Source organism: Panonychus citri, unplaced genomic scaffold, assembly GCF_014898815.1.
Source record: "Panonychus citri isolate SS breed McGregor unplaced genomic scaffold, ASM1489881v1 Contig00041, whole genome shotgun sequence".
Classification (NCBI taxonomy): domain Eukaryota; kingdom Metazoa; phylum Arthropoda; class Arachnida; order Trombidiformes; family Tetranychidae; genus Panonychus; species Panonychus citri.
Genome location: NW_026515446.1, coordinates 53,411 through 78,204, shown reverse-complemented (window position 1 = coordinate 78,204; position 24,794 = coordinate 53,411). Strand labels below are relative to the sequence as shown.

The following is a 24,794-nucleotide window of genomic DNA, read 5'->3' as shown; positions in this document are numbered from 1 at the left end:
TCACCATTTACACCATGGACATGGTGCTCATGGACATCATGCTCATGGTCACCATGGTCATCATTCGTCTTCTTCCTCTTCCTCGCCTTCATCTTCTCATCATCATGCTCATCATCATTACACCAACCATCACTCACATCATTCTCACCATCATCTTTCAGGTTCTCCTCGATCTCCTCATTCACTCACCTCTTGCTCACCAGCCTCAACATCGGCCTCATCGCCAATGTCTCATGCCAACGGGAACAAGGAAAAGATTCGTATTTGGATTCGAGATCAGGCCAAAATTTTTGTGGAAAAGTATTTCGACAACGAGAACGAAATGAACGAAGCCATGAGCACATTGAATCGTATCAATGAAGCAATGGAAACTTTTGACAATGGAAATGATCTGGATGGATTGAAAGAGTTTAGAAATGTTCTCTTGGATGGAGACATTTCACCATTCGAACTGATTCATTGTGGGATAATCAGTAAATTGATCGGATACTTATCAGGTTTGAAGGATGAGAAGAAAGAGATAAAAGAAAAGAAAGAAAAAGAAAAAGAAAGAGACAAAGAAGAAATGGAAGAAATAGAAGAGAGAAATGTCCGAATCCGACGTTTTCTTCATGTTTTCCTTGGATCTCCAGTGGATGATCACAGTGTGATAATGGACGAGAATGAATTGAAATTGGATGTTCGACCAATGTCCACTCTTGTTTGTAAGTTGAATGCTTGTATCTCCCAATTGGAACAATTTCCTGTTCGAGTACATGATGTACTTGGAACCGGAACAGGCAATATAAGAGGACAAGTGCATTGAAGTTTTCAATACCCACCAACTAAAGTGTAATTTACAAAGACACCGAGACTGTACAAATTTGAAACAATGGCGAGGGGGAACAGTTAAAATTGATCCGTTGGCCTTAGTACAAGCGATTGAAAGATATTTGTTATTACGAGGATATGGACGAGTTAAAGAGGAAGAAGATGACAATAGTGATGATGATAATTCAGATGATGATTTCGATGATAACATGGCCTCAGTTGTTATGAATCAAGGTCAAGGTCGCCATAAGATTCAATTTTTAATCGATGATAATGTTCTTCCTTATAACATGACAGTTTATCAAGCGATAAGACAATTCAGTTCATCGGGAGGAAACTCACATATGATGGACGGACTTGAAAATGATAACGATTTTGACTCACCAGTGGGCAACTCAAATATGTGGATAACAACACACACAATTTATTATCGTTCAATAAGTGAGCGTTCATCTCCCTCAACAACACCTATTCAAAATACATCATCAATCAGATCTTCAGCAATTACCGCAACACCTTCATTCTCAATGGCAATAGAGACTCGAAGTGGTCGATGTTTAACTCGAGCCGGATCAATTTCGGCAGCAGCATTGTTATCAGATTTATCATCCAATGCAACAGGATCTCCATCGACTTCGTCATTATCAACCAATTTATTAACTCAATACATGAATTGCTCAGGAAGTTGTTCAACCACAACCAGTGGATCATCAAATGTTCATTCCTATTCATCTACACCTTTATCACCCCCAATGATGACTCCATCATCATCAGGAATTGCCACAAGCTCTTCAAGTCGTCGATCATCATCTAAATCAAATAAAGCACCAGTAGGATTTTTCCCTGTTTCATCTTCATCAACTTCCTCATCATCATCTTCTTCCTATCGTAAGAAAGATGAACTTTGGATTGAAGGTAAAACTCCTCGGATCTCATCAACAGTTTACAATTATCTGATTCCTTCATTGCCAAAATGTGTCAACATTGAAGATTGTTCATTGGAAGTGATGAACTTAATGAGAATCTTGAATGCACTTAATAGGTGTTGGAGTTGGTTCTACAATCTACCAATTAGTTCAAATCCTGCCATATTGCAAAGTGAATTTGTAAATAGTAAACTAACAGCCAAAGCTAATCGTCAACTGCAAGATCCACTTGTAATAATGACCGGTAATCTGCCCCAATGGTTATCCCAAATAGCGTATGTGTGTCCATTCCTGTTTCCATTTGAGACTCGTCATCTGTTATTTTACATAACCTCATTTGATCGGGATCGAGCCTTACAACGATTACTGGACTCGACTCCAGGATTGAATTCTAGTGACACGAGTGAGAGAGTGACCCCTCGATTGGACAAACGTAAGAAGACAGTGACACGAGAAGATATACTTCGTCAAGCGGAATCTGTTTTCCATGATATCGGAAATTCAAAAGCTTTACTTGAGATTCAATATGAGAACGAAGTTGGAACTGGATTAGGACCAACACTCGAGTTTTACGCTTTGGTGTCTAAAGAGATGCAAAGAGCTGATTTGGATATGTGGAGAGGAGAAGCAATTAGTTCATCGAGTGTTATTATGCCTTTAATTTATTCTAATGATAAATTGTCATCTACACGAACTGGACCATCACATCAACGACATCATAATCATAATCACAACCACAGTCAAAATCAGAACCAGAATCAGAATCAGAATCAGAATCAAAACCAAAATCAACAACAACAGAATCTATTTGATTATGAATCAAACGAAATGATGATTGATATTGACCCTCAATATCTGAAAAAGAGTGAGGTCACTAAAGAAATTCGTTATAATAATCAGAATCAAAACTTTCATCAAATTCAGAACCAACAACCTCAACAGCAACAACAACAACAACAACATCACCATAATCACCATCATACTCATCATCAACCACAATCAGTTCAATATATTTATTCATCTGAAGGTTTATTTCCATCTCCTGTTGGTAAATCAACTAAAACAACCTCATTGTCTAAAATTAAGAGTCGATATCGATTACTCGGGAAATTCATGGCCAAAGCTTTGAGTGATTCTAGAATGGTAAGAGAGATAAATCTCATTAATTAACTTGATCATTTGTTACTAATAATCTCATTTCTCTTTCTCCTTCTTTCTTCTCTCTTTTCTTGGTTAGATTGACTTACCATTGAGTGTCCCATTCTACAAGTGGATCCTTGGTCAAGAATCTACCTTAAGTGTGTCCGATATGCACTTTATTGATGCAACTCTAGCAAAATCTGTGACAAATATGTTCTTGATTGCACAAAAGAAACAACTCATGGTAATTGTTATACTTTGATTACTTAATTGATCAATTGATTAGTTGATTAACTGATTAAACGATTAAACGATTTACTGAATCAACCATTTTCTATTATTTCATCTCTAGAAACGAGGAATATCCGAAGAGAATCATGACTCATTAACTCTTAGTGGTGTTTCCATTGAGGATCTTCATCTTGACTTTACTCTTCCGGGTTTCCCTGGAATTGAACTTCGTAAAGGAGGTAAAGACATGAGTGTTACATTGGAGAATATCGATCAATACTTACGATTAATGGTTCATTGGACAATGATCGAAGGAGTCTCTCGACAAATGGAAGCTTTTAAAGAAGGATTCGAATCTGTTTTACCCTTAACGCAATTACAAATATTTTATCCGGAAGAATTGGAGCAACTTTTCTGTGGCTCTTGTCACCAAACATGGGACATGAAAACTCTGATTGATTGTTGTCATCCTGATCATGGTTACACTTACGATTCACGAGCAATCAAATATTTGTTTCAAGTTTTATCTTCATTGAACAGTGAAGAGCAACGTAAATTTTTACAATTCGTTACCGGATCACCTCGACTTCCAGTTGGTGGATTGAAAAGTTTATCTCCTCCATTGACGGTGGTTAGGAAAACATTTGAACCTGGAGAAAATCCCGACGATTTTCTGCCCAGTGTGATGACTTGTGTTAATTACTTGAAATTACCTGATTATTCAAACATCGATATAATGAGAGAGAAATTAATCTTTGCTGCTAATGAAGGACAACACTCTTTCCATTTATCTTAATACAAACCTCGCCACCAGAATAAAGTGTGACCATTTAAAGACAATGCCAACACTTGAGATAACAACGGAAAATCTTAACAATGCAAAAATAACTTTAATCTAATACCTAATCGGAATTTAATCGAGTCGATTTATTTTGACATTCATACTCTTCTCATCTTCCTCATGCATAAAAGCGCTGTTATTAACATTTCGCTCAATTGTTATTAACGAATAACTTTTGATCAATGGCCATACAACAAAAAATATTATGTGAAAATAATTAATAATCTATGTATGCAAATTTCCTTATCCATTATTCATTTTCAAAACCGATTTCTTGTATTCATTTAAAAAGATTAAACTTTTTTGTTCAATTTAATCTAATTATCGAGATTCAATAATTACTATCAACAAGAAAAATTGAAACGATATTCTATAAACAGAGTTTTGAGTAATTAGCAATGATTTGTTATAGATGTTTGAATTTTTATCAATAATAGTTTATTAAACGATCATTTTTATAAATAATCAATCGTTTCTATGTCCAAACTGGATATTGGAATAGAAAAACAGAATTTTGAGTGATAAGTAAATGATGAGATCAATCGAATAGACCGAAACCCATGTCGTCATCTTCTTCTTCCTCTTCTTCTTTCTTTTCTTCTTTCTTTGATTCTTTGGCTGGTGAATCTCCTTTAGCAGCATCACCGGATGGAGCAGCGGCACCACCACTTCCTCCACCTCCAGAAGGAACTGAAGCAAGTTTAGTAGAACCTAAAGAGAAAAGAATAGAAGAAAAAACCAATTAATCAATTTTTGATCTACAAAATTACTTTCTCATTTCAAAGTATCAACAACTATCACTACAACTTACCAGCAGCGATCAATTCAGCGACATTTTTTCCTTTCAATTCAGCGATAACCTTAGTGGCTCGTTCTTTGTCAACCTCAATACCAACAGATGATAAAATACCAGAAATATCATCAATAGAAGGATTGGAATTTCCACCGAGAGTGGCCAAAAGGTAAGCACTCAAGTAACGCATTTCTATTACAAAGAAAAAGAAAACAAAATACAAAATGAGATGAGCACTTGACAAGAGAAAGATGAAGACAATACAAACAAATAGAATAAACTACTTACTTAAGGTTTTGACCACGAAACTTGTTCGAACTCACCAAAAAAAAAGATAATTAAATTGAATTAGTTTAAATTAAATGAAAACTAAGAAATTAATTCACATGAAACGGAAATGAAGGAAATGAGGGTTCGTCTCTTAATATCATCAATTAGAATTCACTCATATTCCATCTAGTGGATTAATTAGAAACTAAAAAGAAAAATAAAAAATCAGCTGATGTTTTACTCTTTTCCTGCTAATTATCCTTTTAATCAATTGCTTCATTCTAATTTACCTTTTGTTGTTTTAATTGATTGTTTGGTAAGATGAGCGTTAATGGTTGGAGGTGGAGCCAATGGTTATTCAACACACTTACCGATTGTTTTTCTTTTGATGGTTAATTGAAGAAACCAATTCAATCATGGCCATTGGAAATGTTCTTCTATTAACTCAGATCGCGGGTTATCTTGTTTCGTTTATTTTATCTTTTTGTGTTTTAATTCCGTTGATTGTAAATATGAAAAATTTCAAAGGAAATTGTTTACTTTATAGTTCGGGAGTTTTTCTTGACACCGGAGATTTCGTGCCTACATGGGCCTCTTGTGGATATTGTACTTACACGGCAATTCTATCTGCAGCTATCGTTCTAGTTTCCTTAGAACAATTAATCAGAATGTCACATTTCCTAAGGAAAGGTGTTGACAGGCAAGAAGAGAACCAGACAATTGGTTAAATGAAATGAAGATTAATTGGATTGTTTTGTCTTTCAGCTCTTTCATTTCAGCCTTTTGGGACACTGTTATTGCTTTTCTATTCGTTGGGTTGACCATTCTTGATGCTATTTTTGTGACCAGTGGATTTTCCCGATGGTGTAGCTCAGTTTCACAGAGATTCAGTTCATGTGAAGCTGGACAAGGAATTCTTCATATCACTCAAGATAATCAAGAAATTAACACAACCAATTTCTTTATTCAATTGGAACTGTTCAGGTAAATTTCCAATTCTCCTGTAAAAATATTCTCTCTATTTTCACCTTTCTCTTTCTGTCATCTTCTTTTCTAGTTTGGTATTTGGACATTGTTCGTTTCTTGGGTTCTTCTATTGGTTCTGGCTGGACGAAAGTTATCCATTTATCATGAACGAGAAAATCTAATCATCAGTATGTCAAGAGATCGTCAACGTTACGCTTCTCAAGGTTACAACAATTTAGATATTTAATAATAACAATCAAAGAGTAATTACTAAGAGAACAATTATCTCATCAACAACAACCATCTCAATTATCATTATCCTCATCAACTTCGTCTTCATCTTCCTTGTCATCTCCATTCTCATCTCAAACCACCGAACAATCTTTACCAAATCAAAACACCAACAACAACAATAATGATCATCTCTATGTCCCAGTATGTTAAACTGTTCTAAACCCTTTCAATCTTGGCCTCTATTAATCTCTTTGGATTATCTCATCCATATATCCATTCACACCTTTGTTTTTCTCCATAATTTTTCAGAGAACAAAACTTTTCGTCGGACGTTTACCTGATAACTGTACATCAAATCAACTCGAAGATTTGTTCAGAAAGTATGGACAAGTAAAAGAATGTGATGTAGTCGGTAGATATGGATTTGTGGTAAGTATCGTAATGACAATTTGTCAGATTTCACAATTATCTCTCTTCTCAATTATTTCTCTCTTGCAAATGTCACGCCTGTTTTTTTGGAAAAAATAATCATATCATCCCAATTACTGAACCTACTGAACCCCGTTGCTACTTTTATCATCTACATCATCATGGTGATCATCATTTTCCATTGATGTTTAAAAGCATATGAACAAGTCTGAGGAGGCTGAAGAGTGTGTCAAAAAACTGAACAGATATTCTTTCATGGGATCCGTATTAACTGTTGAGGTACAAAAAATTGTTGTTTTCATATTTTTCCTTCTCTTCCTACCTCTCTCCATCTCTCTCTCTCTCTCTCTCCTTCTTTCTCACTTTAGAAGCCAATTTAAATTATTTGGAGACTCTTTCTCCCTCTTGTTTCATAATATCAAGCGAAAACCACCACCACAAAATCCACCTTAATCTTCGTCTCTCCCTCTTTAAACCCTAATCAGTTTCACTCATAATGAGATGATCCGTTTCTCGATTTGTCAAAAGAAGACATGAATCTCTCCGACTTAATATATGCGTATTTGATTACCCGGAAAGATTTTTTCACCATGACGTTACCTAAATCGCAGAAAAAATGTTAATCTTTATAATCTATTCGGTGAAAGTTGATGGATTTTTACACATCTGACCGTTGGAAAGGTTTGCGCCAAAAATAGACAAAAATGGCTTGTTTACACCAATTCGTCCTAACAGATATTTATCTTGTATTTATTTAAAAAGATTAAACTTTTTTGTTCAATTTAATCTAATTATCGAGATTCAATAATTACTATCAACAAGAAGCAATTGAAACGATATTCTTGATTGAATTCTGATCATCAGCGTGATCGGTTTTCTTTTATTTTTGGAACTTCGACCACTTGAACGATTACAGTTGTTGTTGCTTCTTGATTGTTCGGATCAATTAGAGCTTCGAGATGAGTTAACAATCAGCTATTGCAATTTGTTGGACGACTTTTGTATTGATTGTTGGTCGATTTGTTTACCTGATTGTGGACTAAGTTTGATGAGGTAAAAGATGATTTCGCCCAAGGCAAGAGTTAGAAATGAAAACATTAACACTTTCGGTCCGTCACAATTATTGGCGATCAAGTAGATTAGGTGATAAACGTTGAAAAGAGCGACAATTAGTGAAAATATGGTCACGTAGTGTTTAGGCCAATGGAACCGACGGAAATCAGGTCCTGGTGAGGTGAGTGAATAGTAGCCCGATCTCAATGTGATCTTCATCGCGTCGGTATAAGGATAAAGATAAACCATATCTTTGTAGTAGCGATTCATGCAATGGTAAATGATTAAGATGTAGAATCCATTGTAGAGGAATTGGCGATCGGCGATTGGCCTGATTTACCTCGAAGAACCATGATAACGGGTGTGGTCAATTCTAAAATTCTCATGCAGAAAAGGGCATAAGCGATTCGTAGCATAACATCATCACGAAAATCGTCCGATGGTTTTGCCGTACAAGCCCAAGAATCACGGCCTAAACTAATTCCATATCCAATGACCAGAATACCACAGCCATAAGCACCAAAGTGAAGGCCATTTATCACAATTAGAAGAGGTCGCAGGTCAAATGGTTTACGAGTTGACATCCATTTGGGTCCAAGGAACATAACAAAAGTCAATTGAATGACCAAAATGAACGGTAATCCCCAACTACTATTGACCAGGAAAAAGTCTTGAGCTCTGGTCACTTTGAGATCGCCCCAGAACAATTTCTCATAAAATTGATAGTAATAATTGACTAGAGACATTGTTGATTAACTAATTATGGATTCACTAAATTAACAATCGATTAAGTCAAATTTACTCAATGGTCACTTGTGTAAGTTTGTCCAATGAACAACAATTCAACAATCATAAAACAGTCAAGTATCAAAGTGATTAACACTAATTTAAATGTGATGATCCCAATTGTCAGTCGAGTTAATCAATTAACAACAATAATCAGTTGATTACAATCAAGACTGGAAAGTGAAAAGTTTTCCTTTCACCTTCTTTGATTATCGTCATCATCAAGACGGGAGTTTATTGTTAATTATGATGATGATTATGAGTTATTGAATTACTGATTACAGGAAAATGTTAATTCAATTGTTTATCGTTGATTAACTGAATTGTAAAAATCACAGTTACTTAATAATATCATTAGATTATCTTTTGACGTGTTGACTCAGTTCATTGGTCAAGTTTGGTTGGTAAAAGTTAATAACTCTAATTGTTGGTTGTTAGTCTCACGTGGCAATTATTTATAAATTATATTATAAACAATTGGAAAGTAAAAGGATTTTAATTAACAATTAATTTGGAATTGGGAAATTATTTCAATGATATAAAGATTGAGATGAACAACTAGTGACGAGACATAATTGAAAACGCGAAATTAAGCTAATTGTCTAAACGAATGACAATTATATTCTCATGTAACTTTTTAGAAATTAGTAAATTGTCTTACATGTCGTTATGATCTTGAATTGGATTGTTATTGACGAGGGAATATAAACGAAGTTGATTTGTTATAGATGTTTGAATTTCTATCAACAATAGTTGATTTAACGATCATTTTTATAAATGCTCAACATGAAAACTTTCACATCAACGATTCTTTTCTCGTTTATTTTGTTCAACAAACAAACGCAATTCGATTGAAAATCATTATCATTTTGTAGAGAAAAGATTTGATAATCTAATGATATTGTTATGAAATGGAAATCTAACTGTCAAAGCAAAGAGTAAAAACTCTAATCTTTGCTTGGAAGTAAAATCGTGAAGAGTTTCGAGTGTTGAGAAGACCTAATTTAGAATTGAAGCTTTTCGAAATTCGATATTTACAGCAAAACTTAGATTATCGATCATGCGAAAATCAAAAATCAATCATAACAAATTCAATCATTAGGTGCTCTTCTTTTATTAGTAGGAAATGAATATGGTTTAAATGGTAATTCAATCAATATAATGGAAATTGAATTTTACCAGAAAATCATTAAGAGAGAAACAAGAACACTTCAAGATTATGATTGAAATGATTCCAATTTGTTCATTTCATTTTGTTCTTTACTTTGTTCGTTAAAGTTTCACCTCAAGTTTGTCTATTCTGATGTTCCAATCGAAAATGAACTTTACTCAAGATCCTTTTAAAATTTTATACGTGGTTGTTGAAGGAACTTTTCCTCAGCTAATTCAATCAGCTCACTCAGAGTTTTTATCCAATATTTTAGGCAACATTCCAATACAGATTTCAGTTCGCCCGGAAAGCCATGCAAATCAACCTGATGTTTTGTTTTTTTCACAGGGAAATTATGACCTGATTTTTAAAGAAAACCTCATAAGAGACTTCATTTATGGATTACCAAATATATCCATGAGTCCAGTAGTAATGAGTAGCTATTGTTTCTTCATGAATTTCTATCCAAACTCATCTGTCCCTTCAATCAACAAGGGAATTCTATCTGCATTTGAGATCATCGATTATTCCGTTTACCTGTTAATCTCGTTGTTGATTATTCTTGGCTTGATGATATATTTCATGAGATCATATTCGATACATGGAGCTGAAAATGAAAATATTGACCAATCTCGACTCCAAAAGTTTCTATTGCTGATTAAGAGTAAATCTGGTTTACTGTTGCTTCTTTGTTGTTCATTTTCTGGTCATTACATTTTCCATCTATTTTCAACATCGTTCACAACTCAATACTCGATATCCCTTCGACCACCACCAGTCAACAAATGGCCTGACCTAAGCTCGAATCCCGGAAGCAATTGTTCTGCTTTTATAAACATGATATGTATGGATCGAGCAAATGAATCATTTGGTTTATCAAATTCACTCGTTCCTTTGAAATTCAAGGATTTTAATAAATATATTGCAAATAATATTGGCAAACCAATTCTAACAAATTTTGGATCAAGCGATTTTCTACAAAGTATATTAAAGCTATTCTGTACTGTAAATTCATTAAAAAATAGAAAAAACAATTTTCTTTTCCATACTGGTACAAGTTTCTATTACGAGGAGTTAAGGGCAATCTTTTATAATAGCTCGAATCTTTATAAGAGTCGTTGGATAATTAAATGTTCATACGCAAGTATTGAGCAAGGATATTGGCCATTCACGATATTAAAAAGTGTCGACAAGGTTTTTGGTCCAATACTAAGAAACCTATTTCCACAATGTTTGCGTTTCGAAAAGCTGAACACTCAACCTCAAAGTTCATTTCGACCAATTAACGATTCTAATTTCTCTGACTTTCTGTATCTTCATGTATCACTTAATATTCTTGCATTTATTGTTTTTATCATTGAATATTTTACCACGAAATTAAAAAAAGAGGTCCGTTGGTGTTTGGAAATCGTTAGCAAGCTGAATGGAGCAATAGTTTCAGAGATTAAAAGTTAAAGAATAAAATTTTTCTAATCCTTTCAGGAAAAATCTTCGATGTTTATTTTTGGGACTCGATCAATTTTTGAATATGGTGCATAAAGAAAAAAGATGCAAATACCTTGGAGAAGAGATGAAATTAATCATATTAAAAAATTGATCGAATCTCAAAAAATTAAAAAAATAATTGAAAATGAATTTAAATGAAGAGGTTTAATTTTTTACTCAACGTGAAGGCTAATTGACTAAACTCATCGAAAACTTGACCAAATGAATTGAGAACTTAAGAAAGTCAATGAAAACTCATCATGAAAAGTGTGACATCTATTGGATTGACTAAACCAAATGAGAACTCGATGAACCAAATGAGCGTTTAATAAACTTATCACATTAGAATAAAGTTTTTTTTTTGATAATTCGAAAAAGGTTGACAATTGTAAAATTATCGATCATAATAAGACAATTTAAAACTAATCCAAGTAAAAGCATTTCATTCATTTGGTGTTTTTCTTTCATTGTTGTAAAATGAATAAAATGTTAGATGACAACTCGATTATAATAATAGATTTAAAATGTACTAATGTCCCAAATACATAATCTAAAGAGAAACAAATTAACTTTTCGAAAATTTTCAAAGTTAACAAAACCCTCAATAGAATGGACATTCATTTCCAATCGTAAGTCAGAATAGAAATGAACTTCACTCAAGATCCTTTCAGAGTTCTCTTGGTTCGTCACAATGCATCTGAACTAACGGGAAGACTTCATTTCGCCATTTTATCTAATATTCTAAACACTTTTGCGATAGAATTTTCATTTATCCCTGTAACATTTGACTATCGTTTTTTATCGGGCAATTATGACCTGGTATATCCTGAGCAATCTATAGGCGGATTCCCGCAAACATTGCCAAATGTATCCATTGGTCCAGTGGTAAAGAGTAGTTATTGTGTCTTCGTGAGTATCTATCCAAACTCGTCTGTCCCTTCAATTAACAAGGGAATTCTATCTGCATTCGAAATCATCGATTATTCTGTTTATCTTCTCATCTCGTTGTTGTTCATTCTTGGCTTGGTGATATATTTCATGAGATCATATTCGATACATGGAGCTGAAAATGGAAATATTGACCAATCTCGACTCCGAAAGTTTCTATTGCTAATTAAGAGTAAATCTGGTTTACTGTTGTTTCTTTGTTGTTCATTTTCTGGTCATTACATTTTCCATTTATTTTCAACATCGTTCACGACTGAATACTCGATATCCCTTCGACCAACACCAGTGGACAAATGGTCTGATCTAAATTCACATCCCGGAGTCAATTGTTCTATTTTCGCACAAAACTTATGTATTCGACAAGTAAATGAATCATTCGGCTCGTCAAGTCCACTCACTGTCGTCACCACTGAAGACTTTTATGAATATTTTCCTAAAACGCTTGATAAGTCAATCGTGTTACATTTCGAGATGAACGACATCATATCACCATTTTTAGCAGAGTTCTGTATTGTAAAGAATCTAGCCAACAAGACTAACGATTTTATTTACAATATTGGTTCAAATCTCTATTATGAACGACAATTGTCATTCTTTTTTAACACCACAAATCGATATAAGGCACTTTGGATCATCAAATGTTCATATGCAATTGTTGAGCAAGGATATTTGTTTCCCTCTATTGAGCGAAGTGCCAAGATGGTTTATGGTCCAAATGCGAGAACGCAATTTCCACAATGTTGGCGCTCCGAAAAGCTGAATACTCAACCTCAAAGTTCATATCGACCAATTACCTTTTCCAATTTCTCTGATTTTCTGTATCTTTATTTATCACTTAATATTCTTGTATTTTTTGTTTTTATCATTGAATATTTTACCACGAAATTCAAGAATTGATGTGTTGGGAATCGTTAGCAAGCTGAATGGAGCAACAGTTTCAGAGATTAAAAGTTAAAGAATAAAATTTTTCTAATCCTTTGTCACTTAAAACCTTTAACTAGCTAATTTTAGCAGAAATTCTATCAATTAAAAACTTAAAATTTGAATAATCGAAAATTTTCTTCTCATTTCGGTTCGGTGTTTTTTTATTCACAAAAATTGGATGATTAAACGACTCTAAATGATCCCGTCTCGATTTATTTCAATAGACAGCATACAGTTTACAACTGAAATATAAACTACTGTATAAAGAAGTATTATTTTCACAATTCTCTAATTCACCAACTCCACCGGAATCTAATTGCTCCAAGATTTTCCAATCTCTTGAATCAGATTTAAAATGATACTCGTAATTTGGATCCTTCAGGTAATTGTAAGCACCGAGCGTAAGTTATGGTTTTGATGGAGAATTAAGTAGATGACCTTGTTTCCATTGATTGTATAAGAATTCAAGACATTTCACCATCATGATATGTTCATAACTTACTGGACCATTTTCTTAATTGACTCCATTTTCGCTACACTTTCATCCTTTCACTTTCATAGAACAGTCTGTTTATTTAATGACAATGTTGTGAAACCATAGATATAAATTTTAAAGGAGTTTCGAAAGACTCGAGCGTTTAATAAACTTATTAATACATTAGAATGAAAGCTTTTTTGATAATTCGAAAAAGGTTCACAATTGTAAAATTATCGATCATAATAAGACAATTTAATATTAATCCGAGTAAAAGCATTTCATTCGTTTGGTGTTTTTCTTTCATTAATGTGAAATGGAAAAAAGGTTACATTACAATTCGATTAAAATAATAGATATAAAATGTACTAATGTCCTAAATAAATAATCTAAAGAGAAACAAATTAACTTTTCGAAAGTTTTTCAAAGTTAACAAAACCCTCAATAGAATGGACATTCATTTCCAATCGTAAGTCAGAATAGAAATGAACTTCACTCACGATCCTTTCAGAGTTCTCTTCGTTCGTCACAATGCATCTGAAATAACGAGGAGACTTAATTTGGCCATTTTATCTAATATTCTAAATACTTTTGCGATAGAATTTTCATTTATCCCTGTAACATCAAACATCATTGACTATCGTTTTTTATCGGGAAATTATGACCTGGTATATCCTGAGCAATTTATAAGCGGATTTCCGCAAGAATTGCCCAATGTGGTCATTGGTCCAGTGGTAAAGAGTAGTTATTGTGTCTTCGTGAGTATCTATCCAAACTCGACCACCCCTTCAATTAACAAGGGAATTCTATCTGCATTTGAGATCATCGATTATTCCGTTTATCTTCTCATCTCGCTATCGTTTATGTTTGGCTTGGTGATATATTTCATGAGATCATATTCGATACATGGAGCTGAAAATGGAAATATTGACCGATCTAGACTCCGACAGTTTCTATTGCTGATTAAGAGTAAATTTGGTTTACTGTTGTTTCTTTGTTGTTCATTTTCTGGTCACTACATTTTCCATTTATTTTCAACATCGTTCACAACTGAATACTCGATATCCCTTCGACCAGCACCAGTCAACAAATGGTCTGACCTAAGTTCACATCCCGACGTCAATTGTTCTATTTTCGCACAAGACTTATGTATTCGACAAGTAAATAAATCATTTGGCTCGTCAAGTCCACTCACTGTCGTCAGCGTGGACGACGTTCGTCCATATTTCGCAAAAACGCTTGATAAGTCAATCGTGTTACACTTCGAGATGAATGACATCATATCACCATTTTTACTAGAGTTTTGTATTGTAAAGAATCTAGTCAACAAGACTAACGATTTTATTTACAATATTGGTTCAAATCTCTATTATGAGCAGCAATCGTCATTCTTTTTTAACACCACGAATCGATATAAGAAACGTTTGATCATCAAATGTTCTTATGCAATTATTGAGCAAGGATATTTGTTTCCCTCTATGGATCGAAGTGTCAAGATGGTTTATGGTCCAAATGCTGGAACGATTCCACAATGTTGGCGCTTTGAAAAGCTGAATACTCAACCTCAAAGTTCATATCGACCAATTACCTTTTCCAACTTCTCAGATTTTATGTATCTTTATGTATCACTCAATATTCTTGCATTTATTGTCTTTATTATTGAATATTTTACCATGAAATTCACCAATCGAGGTCCAACGGTACTTGGAAATCGTTAGCAATCTAACCGAAGCAAAAATTTCACATATTAAACTATAAAGAATAAAATCTCCTTCACATTTACATGTATGAGATTATGAATTCAAATATCGATAAACTCAATTTTCTAAATCGGAATTTAAAGCGTCGCCATCGTTCAGAATTTCAAATGATTTAGTTCGAAAACGAAGCGAACGATTTTCACTAAAGTTACAAGACTTTAATCTCTCAACAGATTAGTGAAATTTCCATGAAAATTGGTTATCAATATTCAATTGAGGAAGAAAATAGAAAAACGGTAAAAGTTAACAATCGTCGTCCATGAGTATTTAATTGAATTGAGGCTTAGAATGAGGTACCAATGCTTATTGCGAAACTGTTGTTTAAAATGAAGGTAAATTATCAACTGAAGTAAGCGAAGATCAATGAAAAACAACAGAGGCTCCTCATTTGGCCTCAAAGTGATTTTATCACATTTGTAATTTTAACTTATTTTCCATATTTATTGAACAATCAACTCGATTCACAATAACAGTTACGATTATAAAGTAAAAACAAAAGACTACGTGATCGATTTCATGTTTACCTGTCTTATTGTTTACCATCCAAGGCTAACCGATCATTTATTTAATTACTTACAGGCAAGGAAAGAGTAAACTTGTTATTAGTAAATAGTGAAAGTAATTTATCACGTAAACATATAATCAGATGCTTGAACATATTGGTTATCATTTCGTAAACAATTATTACACAATGCAAATTGTTACTCCTCTTTCGGTAATTAGGTCAACTTTTCCTAGAAAAAGTTATTAAGGTAAAGTATCAATGGAAAATAAACTAATAGCAATTAGAATGGAAAAGCAATGGAAAAGATTTTCCTTGTATATTTTAGATTCTATTTTTGGCAATAAAGAACCTTGATGACCTTGTCATAGAGAGAGCAAGAGATACTTAAGGTTAGGGGATGATATTAGAAGAGGAATGATGAAGATCACGTAATTTTGGTTAAGGAACCAGAAAGACTAGAAAGAGAGAGAGAGAGAGAAAAGAAAGGGAAGGAGTTTTTATTTCTTTTTCTCTGTGAATATAAAAATGAGAAAAATATCAAGGTGAATGAACTGTAACAGAGAAGAAGAAGAAAGAAAAAAAGAAATAGAACTTTTCTTTCGAAAGCGAAAAGAGAGAAAGAGAGAAAGAGAGAGAATATAATTATGATACTTATCTATTGTTTTGATATTTGAACATATGGAGATAATTATTTACAGTGAAAGAGAAATTGAAGGTGAATTAGTAGCACTTACAATCGATCAATTCTGAAGAGAATCAAGGTAGAAGAATTGAAATGGAAACGAGTTGGTTGAAAGTAACAAATTGTGTTGAAAAAAAATAACATTTTCGCCTTGAAGGTAAACCCATTACTATTTTAATCCATAGTAAACCATAACCAAAGAGAGATAAGGTGATCAAGTGACCAGGAAGTAGATTAGTAGCAGTGAGGTTAAAGGTTGAGACTATTAAGATGATAAAATCAATGGAAATGTTGATAGTTAATGTTGATTTGTGGAAAATGATCAAGTCAAAGGTGTAAAATGATCACGTAATGAGAAAATCTTTTAGAAGACAAACAAAAATATAAAGAAAAAAGTTTTGTTTACATCACGTGATTTTCGATTGAAGGCCAAAAGAGAGAAGAAGATAAACAGAAAGAAAGAGAAAGTTAACCTAAAGAGAGAGAGAGAGAGAGGATGAGGATGAGAAGAAAGTGAAAGCCTGGATGTGTACGTGATCGAAAGCAGATATTCATTGAGGAGAAAGTGAGAACCTCAGTGAGGTGGGTTAGTGATATTCCTTTAAAAAGGAGATCAACAATAGAAACCAATCCATTCGAGTTCGAACATTCAACCAACAAACATCAACAATCAATTCTAATTCCATTTTCTAACAATAACAATCAAATTTCTCTTTACTTTTTACAATCAACATTCAATTCGTAATCTCAATCAATTTGAAAGTTTAAAATCTTTCCTCTAATTTGTGTCTTCCTTTTCCATTCATCTTAATCGAAATCATCTGATTAATCATGGCTTCAATTGCTCGAGTTGTTCGTCGAAACTCCTGGATAATTCCCGCTGGTATAATTACCACTGTTCTTCCGATTTCGATGGCTTCAACTGCTCTAGTCCATAATGTTCGATCTCCATTGTCCTTTCTGACCATTCACAGGAACCCACCAGCCGAACCTTGGCAAGATTGGGATCATCGAAGTTCAAGATTCTTTTCTCAATTCGATTATGAAAATTACGAACACCCAAGACCCAATTTCGAGTGGCCATAAGTTTTTCCACTGGTTCAACATCTTAGACATCGTTGTCTTTTGATTACCTGAAGCAAATAATGTACTCATCATCATCTTAATTGTTATCATCAACTTCTATGGGGTCATAAATGTCTTGATAAATACCCACCGATGGGAATCCTCTTGTATTTATCTCAATAACTCTCATGATTTGTTATACTTTTTTCATCTCTTTATTGACCATTGGTCATTTTTTTATATCATCTCACAATAATTGACTTTTCTTTCCACTTTCATGAGAAATTATTAAGTAATAATCTTCTTTGATAATTATGTAATGTCATTTTCTGTGTTTGATAATTGAAACAATTTAAATCAAATAAAAACAAAAAATTAATTAAAACAAAACTTTGCCAAGAAAAATTTTGATTCAATTTATATAATTGCCGCTTTTTTCATTCACTATCTTGATCATAACAATTAGCATCATAATCAACTCTTTAATTTTACAATTGAAATAATTGCCGATGAGTAGAAGCTAAATAATCAACACGTTTAATTACTATTGTTGTTTATTACAAAATCAAATGATTAGATGATTATCACTAATTGTTTGAATTTGAAACCATTGGAAATGTAAATCAGTGTTTAATTAAATCCAAAAGGCATTCTATCAATTATGAGGTCACAATCTGATGATTCAACTAGTCTGAGATCTAATCTATTGGATACCAAGTAATTAAAGTGATATGAACAATTGAACATGTTTAACTAATTAACTAATTATCACAAATTGTCTCATGATGATTAACATTAATTTTTCAATTCTTTTGAAAAGTAACAAAATGAAATTCTATCTCCATCTAGTGGCAATAATGAGAAATAGAATTTTTTGTTTACATTTTTTTCTGTTTTGATTAATTTGATATTCTCACAATTAGAATTGAGCTTTTGTTGTTTTAATTGATTGTTTTTCTTTTGATGGTTAATTGAAGAAACCAATTCAATCATGGCCATTGGAAATGTTCTTCTATTAACTCAGATCGCGGGTTATCTTGTTTCGTTTATTTTATCTTTTTGTGTTTTAATTCCGTTGATTGTAAATATGAAAAATTTCAAAGGAAATTGTTTACTTTATACTTCGGGCGTTTTTCTTGACACCGGAGATTTCGTACCTACATGGGCCTCTTGTGGATATTGTACTTACACGGCAATTCTATCTGCAGCTATCGTTCTAGTTTCCTTAGCACAATTAATCAGAATGTCACATTTCCTAAGGAAAGGTGTCGACAGGTAAGGAAGAGAACTAGACAATTGGTGAAATTAAATGGAGATTAATTTGATTGTTTTCTATTTCAGCTCTTTCATCTCAGCCTTTTGGGACACTGTTATTGCTTTTCTATTCGTTGGGTTGACCATTCTTGATGCTATTTTTGTGACCAGTGGATTTTCCCGATGGTGTAGCTCAGTTTCACAGAGATTCAGTTCATGTGAAGCTGGACAAGGAATTCTTCATATCACTCAAGATAATCAAGAAATTAACACAACCAATTTCTTTATTCAAATGGGAACTGTTCAGGTAAATTTCCAATTCTCATGCAAAAATATTTTCTCTATTTTCACCTTTCTCTTTCTGTCATTTTCTATTCTAGTTTGGTATTTGGACATTGTTCGTTTCTTGGGTTCTTCTATTGGTTCTGGCTGGACGAAAGTTATCCATTTATCATGAACGAGAAAATCTAATCATCAGTATGTCAAGAGATCGTCAACGTTACGCTTCTCAAGGTTACAATAATTTGGATATTTAATAATAACAATCAAAGAGTAATTTGATTTCAGTCAAATAGGTTGTGAGGATTAACTCATTTCCCATCAAATTGTTGATCATTGAAAATCCTTTTACTATCACTTTTCCTGTACATTACCTATCATCATTGATTTTTATCTCAATTATCCATTGGAACCTTTAATTTAAATTGATTCTCAAAGCTTCTCATCTATTAGAAAATGTTTCTATTCTTACTTTTTCTAATAAGATTAGCTTACCTGTAAACGAGTTAATCTTTATCATAATTTTATACAAATTTGTTCAGCCACCGAAAAATGTATATTATATAATACGAAATATATTTGAAGTATTAAATGTTTATAACTTATGAGAAATTATTTCATCTGCAAGATGGAAAACTCACACAATATACTATCGCACTTACAACGAAAGAATTTCATCTTCACCCTCCTCTCCGTTTTCATCTTCAACTGAAGGACGTAGTGGTCGAGGCTTAACGCGAGCGGGCTCTCTTGCAGCGGCCGCACTTTTATCAGATTTGGTGCCTAATACAACAAATTCATCTCCTGGATCAGCCACAAATTTAATCACTCAATATATGAATTGCTCAAGAAATTGTTCAACTCCAACGACTACTGGACAATCGGGAAGTGGCAGCTCTTCAAGTCGTCGATCATCATCTAAATCAAATAAAAACAAAAAAATTAATTAAAACAAAACTTTGCCAAGAAAAATTTTGATTCAATTTATATAATTGCCGCTTTTTTCATTCACCATCTTGATCATCACAATTAGCGTCATAATTAACTCTGTAATGTTACAATTGAAATAATTGCCGACGAGGAGAAGCTAAATAATCAACACGTTTAATTACTATTGTTGTTTATTTCAAAATCAAATGATTAGATGATTAATTATCACTAATTGTTTGAATTTGAAACCATTGGAAATATAAATCAGTGTTTAATTAAATCCAAAGGTCATCAATTATGAGGTCACAATCTGATCATTCAACTAGCCTGAGATCTAATCTATTGGATACCAATTAATTAAACATAATTGAACATGTTTAACTAATTAACTAATTATCACAAAGTGTCTCATGATGATTAACATTAATTTTTCAATTCTTTTGAAAATAACAAAATGAAATTCTATCTCCATCTAGTGGCGATAAAGAGAAATAGAATTTCTTGTTTACATTTTTTTTCTGTTTTGATTAATTTGTATTCTCACAATTAGAATTGAGCTTTTGTTGTTTTAATTGATTGTTTTTCTTTTGATGGTTAATTGAAGAAACCAATTCAATCATGGCCATTGGAAATGTTCTTCTATTAACTCAGATCGCGGGTTATCTTGTTTCGTTTATTTTATCTTTTTGTGTTTTAATTCCGTTGATTGTAAATATGAAAAATTTCAAAGGAAATTGTTTACTTTATACTTCGGGCGTTTTTCTTGACACCGGAGATTTCGTGCCTACATGGGCCTCCTGTGGATATTGTACTTACACGGCAATTCTATCTGCAGCTATCGTTCTAGTTTCCTTAGCACAATTAATCAGAATGTCACATTTCCTAAGGAAAGGTGTCGACAGGTAAGGAAGAGAACTAGACAATTGATGAAATTAAATGGAGATTAATTTGATTGTTTTCTATTTCAGCTCTTTCATCTCAGCCTTTTGGGACACTGTTATTGCTTTTCTATTCGTTGGGTTGACCATTCTTGATGCTATTTTTGTGACCAGTGGATTTTCCCGATGGTGTAGCTCAGTTTCACAGAGATTCAGTTCATGTGAAGCTGGACAAGGAATTCTTCATATCACTCAAGATAATCAAGAAATTAACACAACCAATTTCTTTATTCAAATGGGAACTGTTCAGGTAAATTTCCAATTCTCATGTAAAAATATTCTCTCTATTTTCACCTTTCTCTTTCTGTCATTTTCTTTTCTAGTTTGGTATTTGGACATTGTTCGTTTCTTGGGTTCTTCTATTGGTTCTGGCTGGACGAAAGTTATCCATTTATCATGAACGAGAAAATCTAATCATCAGTATGTCAAGAGATCGTCAACGTTACGCTTCTCAAGGTTACAACAATTTAGATATTTAATAATAACAATCAAAGAGTAATTTGATTTCAGTCAAATAGGTTGTGAGGATTAACTCATTTCCCATCAAATTGTTGATCATTGAAAATCCTTTTGATTTGTTTCAATTGTTGTACGTTGATCCAACTATCACTTTTCCTGTACATTACCTATCATCATTGATTTTTATCACAATTATCCATTGGAACCTTTAATTTAAATTGATTCTCAAAGCTTCTCATTTAATAGAAAATGTTTCTATTCTTAATTTTTCTAATAAGATTAGCTTATCTGTAAACGAGTTAATCTTTATCATAATTTTATATAAAATTTGTTCATCCACCGAAAAATGTATATTATATATAATACGAAATATATTTAAAGTATTAAATGTTTATAACTTATGAGAAATTATTTCATCTGCAAGATGGAAAACTCAATATTTCGATTTGATGTTTGGTAATTCATTGGGTAAGTCGAGAGAATGGGAAATAGAGTTTGATAAACTTATCGAAAAGACCAAACATCTAATTAGGAATATTAATCTTCATTGTCAAGATGAGTTATTAACTAGTTCACTCTTGTATCTCACACTAACATTGGATAACTTTTGCATTGATTGTTGATCGATTTGTTTACTTGATTATGGATCAAGTTGATGAGGTAAAAGATGATTTCTCTCAAGACAAGAAATGTTTTCATTTTCGGTCCAATCACAATTTTTGTTAATTGAGTAGAGTAAATAAAGTTAATTTGTTATAGATGTTTGAATTTTTATCAACAATAGTTTATTTAACGATCATTTTTATAAATAAAACTATCGTTTTCATGTCCAAACTGGATATTGGAATAGAAAAACAGAATTTTGAGTGATAAGTAAATGATGAGATCAATCGAATAGACCGAAACCCATGTCGTCATCTTCTTCTTCCTCTTCTTCTTTCTTTTCTTCTTTCTTTGATTCTTTGGCTGGTGAATCTCCTTTAGCAGCATCACCGGATGGAGCAGCGGCACCACCACCTCCTCCACCTCCAGAAGGAACTGAAGCAAGTTTAGTAGAACCTAAAGAGAAAAGAATAGAAGAAAACAAATTTATCAATTTTTGATCAACAAATCACTTTCTTATTTTAAAGTATCAACAACTATCACTACAACTTACCAGCAGCGATCAATTCAGCGACATTTTTTCCTTTCAATTCAGCGATAACCTTAGTGGCTCGTTCTTTGTCAACCTCAATACCAACAGATGATAAAATACCAGAAATATCATCAATAGAAGGATTAGAATTTCCACCGAGAGTGGCCAAAAGGTAAGCACTCAAGTAACGCATTTCTATTACAAAGAAAAAGAAAACAAAATACAAAATGAGATGAGCACTTGACAAGAGAAAGATGAAGACAATACAAACAAATAGAATAAACTACTTACTTAAGGTTTTGACCACGAAACTTGTTCGAACTCACCAAAAAAAAAGATAATTAAATTAAATTAGTTTAAATTAATTGAAAACTAAGAAAATTATTTCACATGAAACGGAAATGAAGGAAATGAGGGTTCGTCTCTTAATATCTTCAATTAGAATTCACTCATATTCCATCTAGTGGATTAAATAGAAACTAAAAAGAAAAATAAAAAATCAGCTGATGTTTATCTCTTTTTCTGCTAATTATCCTTTTAATCAACTGCTTCATTCTAATTGTGATTCCTTCATTTGATTCTTCATGATGTCTTCAGATTCTTTTAAAAATGATGAACTGTATCAATCAGAATCTTCTTCGTCCATTGGCTCATCTTCATTTTTCGCTCAATTGGAAGATGAATTCAAGGATCGATACACTGATCGAGATGAAGCTTATGTCTCACAATTTAATCGACAATTAAGTAAACCACCTTGTTTCCATAGATCGGAAAGGAACTCAAGACATTTCAACCATCGTTCATCGTAATATGTTCATCAATTGCTGGGCCATTTTCTTTATAGTAAACAACTTATCATTCATTAGATTGAATTAAACGTATGATTTGAACACTTTCACCTCAACAGATCTTTTCTCATTTAATTTGTTCAACAGACAAAAACAATTCGATTGAAAAACAATATCATTTTGTGTGAAAAAGATTTAATAATCTAATTATATTGTTATGGAATGAAAATCTAACTTCCAAAGCAAAGAGTAAAAATTCTACTATTTATTTAGAAGAAAAATCGTGAAGAGTTTCGAGTGTTGAGAAGATCTAATTTAGAATTGAAGCTTTTCGAAATTCGATATTTAGTGCAAAACTTAGATTATCGATCATGCGAAAATCAAAAATCAATCATAATAAATTCAATCATTAGGTGATCTTCTTTCATTAGTAGGAAATGGTTTAGATGGTAACTCAATCAATACAATGGAAAATGAATTTTACCAGAAAATCATTGAGAGAACAAAAACTTTTTTCAAATTGAACAAAGAAACTTTAACATTATAATTAGAATGATTCCATTTCGTTCATTTCATCTTGTTCTTTAATTTGCACGTCGAAGTTTTACTTTAAATTTGTTCGTTCCGAGCTTCGAATAGAAAATGAACTTTACTCAAGATCCTTTTAAAATTTTATTCACGGCTGCTGAAACAGCTATTCCTCGACTTACCAGAGAACTAGATTCTTTGTTTTTATCCAATATTTTAGGCCACATTCCAATAGAAATTTCTTTTCTCACGGCAAACCGTCAAAATCGACTTTATGTTTTAGCTTCTTCGCAGGAAAATTATGACCTGATGTTTAAAGAAAACTTCATAAGAGAGTTCATTTATGGATTACCGAATGTATCCATGAGTCCAGTAGTAATGAGTAGTTATTGTGTCTTCATGAGTATCTATCCAAACTCGTCTGTCCCTTCAATTAACAAGGGAATTCTATCTTCATTTGAGATCATCGATTATTCTGTTTACCTTCTCATCTCGTTGTTGATTATTCTTGGCTTGGTGATATATTTCATGAGATCATATTCGACCAATGGAAATGAAAATGAAAATATTGACCAATCTCGACTCCGACAGTTTCTATTGCTTATTAAGAGTAAATTTGGTTTACTCTTGTTTCTTTCTTGTTCATTTTCTGGTCATTACATTTTCCATTTATTTTCAGCATCGTTCACAACTGAATACTCGATAGCACTTCGACCACCACCAGTCAACAAATGGTCTGACCTAAATTCACACCCTAGAGTCAATTGTTCTGCTTTTATAAACTTGATATGTATGTATCGAGCAAATGAATCATTTGGTTTATCAAATTCACTCGTTCCTGTGAAATATGCTGATTTTGAAGAATATGTTGCAAAAAATCTTGGCAAACCAATTCTAACACATTTTGAATCAAGCGATTTAGTACAAAACGTATTATTGCGATTCTGTACTGTAAAGATATTAAACAATAAAGAAAATGATTTTCTTTTCCATACTAGTACAAGTTTGTA

General features: G+C 32.7%; 5 protein-coding genes and 1 pseudogene across 5 annotated transcripts; 4 read left to right on the top strand and 2 right to left on the bottom strand.

The window, feature by feature from the left end:
• Nucleotides 1-4: 4 nt before the first annotated feature.
• Nucleotides 5-4,264, top strand: LOC128398019 (E3 ubiquitin-protein ligase TRIP12-like; the record flags this gene model as incomplete). Its single annotated transcript, XM_053358824.1, is given in 4 exon segments — nt 5-792; nt 794-2,879; nt 2,974-3,120; nt 3,229-4,264. Coding segments are annotated over 4 exon segments (3,696 nt in total), but the record flags the coding sequence as incomplete, so codon positions are not given.
• A 99-nt stretch (nt 4,265-4,363) lies between these two features.
• On the bottom strand, nt 4,364-5,173 carry LOC128398026 (60S acidic ribosomal protein P2-like). Its single transcript, XM_053358832.1, has 3 exons — nt 5,030-5,173; nt 4,760-4,933; nt 4,364-4,659 (listed from the first exon to the last, which is right to left on the bottom strand). Exons 2-3 carry the CDS (start codon nt 4,929-4,931, stop codon nt 4,487-4,489), a joined length of 345 nt encoding a protein of 114 aa, XP_053214807.1. The 5' UTR covers nt 4,932-4,933; nt 5,030-5,173; the 3' UTR covers nt 4,364-4,486.
• Nucleotides 5,174-5,263: 90 nt separating this feature from the next.
• On the top strand, nt 5,264-7,426 carry LOC128398024 (transmembrane protein 179-like; annotated as a pseudogene).
• A 10,945-nt stretch (nt 7,427-18,371) lies between these two features.
• On the top strand, nt 18,372-19,588 carry LOC128398023 (transmembrane protein 179-like). Its single transcript, XM_053358830.1, has 3 exons — nt 18,372-18,748; nt 18,815-19,034; nt 19,108-19,588. The coding sequence occupies exons 1-3, from the start codon at nt 18,465-18,467 to the stop codon at nt 19,261-19,263; spliced, it is 660 nt and encodes a 219-aa protein (XP_053214805.1). The 5' UTR covers nt 18,372-18,464; the 3' UTR covers nt 19,264-19,588.
• Nucleotides 19,589-20,460: 872 nt separating this feature from the next.
• LOC128398022 (transmembrane protein 179-like) lies at nt 20,461-21,734 on the top strand. Its single transcript, XM_053358829.1, has 3 exons — nt 20,461-20,838; nt 20,905-21,124; nt 21,198-21,734. Exons 1-3 carry the CDS (start codon nt 20,555-20,557, stop codon nt 21,351-21,353), a joined length of 660 nt encoding a protein of 219 aa, XP_053214804.1. The 5' UTR covers nt 20,461-20,554; the 3' UTR covers nt 21,354-21,734.
• Nucleotides 21,735-22,095: 361 nt separating this feature from the next.
• On the bottom strand, nt 22,096-22,918 carry LOC128398025 (60S acidic ribosomal protein P2-like). The gene is made up of 3 exons (XM_053358831.1): nt 22,760-22,918; nt 22,490-22,663; nt 22,096-22,392 (listed from the first exon to the last, which is right to left on the bottom strand). Exons 2-3 carry the CDS (start codon nt 22,659-22,661, stop codon nt 22,220-22,222), a joined length of 345 nt encoding a protein of 114 aa, XP_053214806.1. The 5' UTR covers nt 22,662-22,663; nt 22,760-22,918; the 3' UTR covers nt 22,096-22,219.
• Between the last annotated feature and the right edge of the window lie 1,876 nt (nt 22,919-24,794).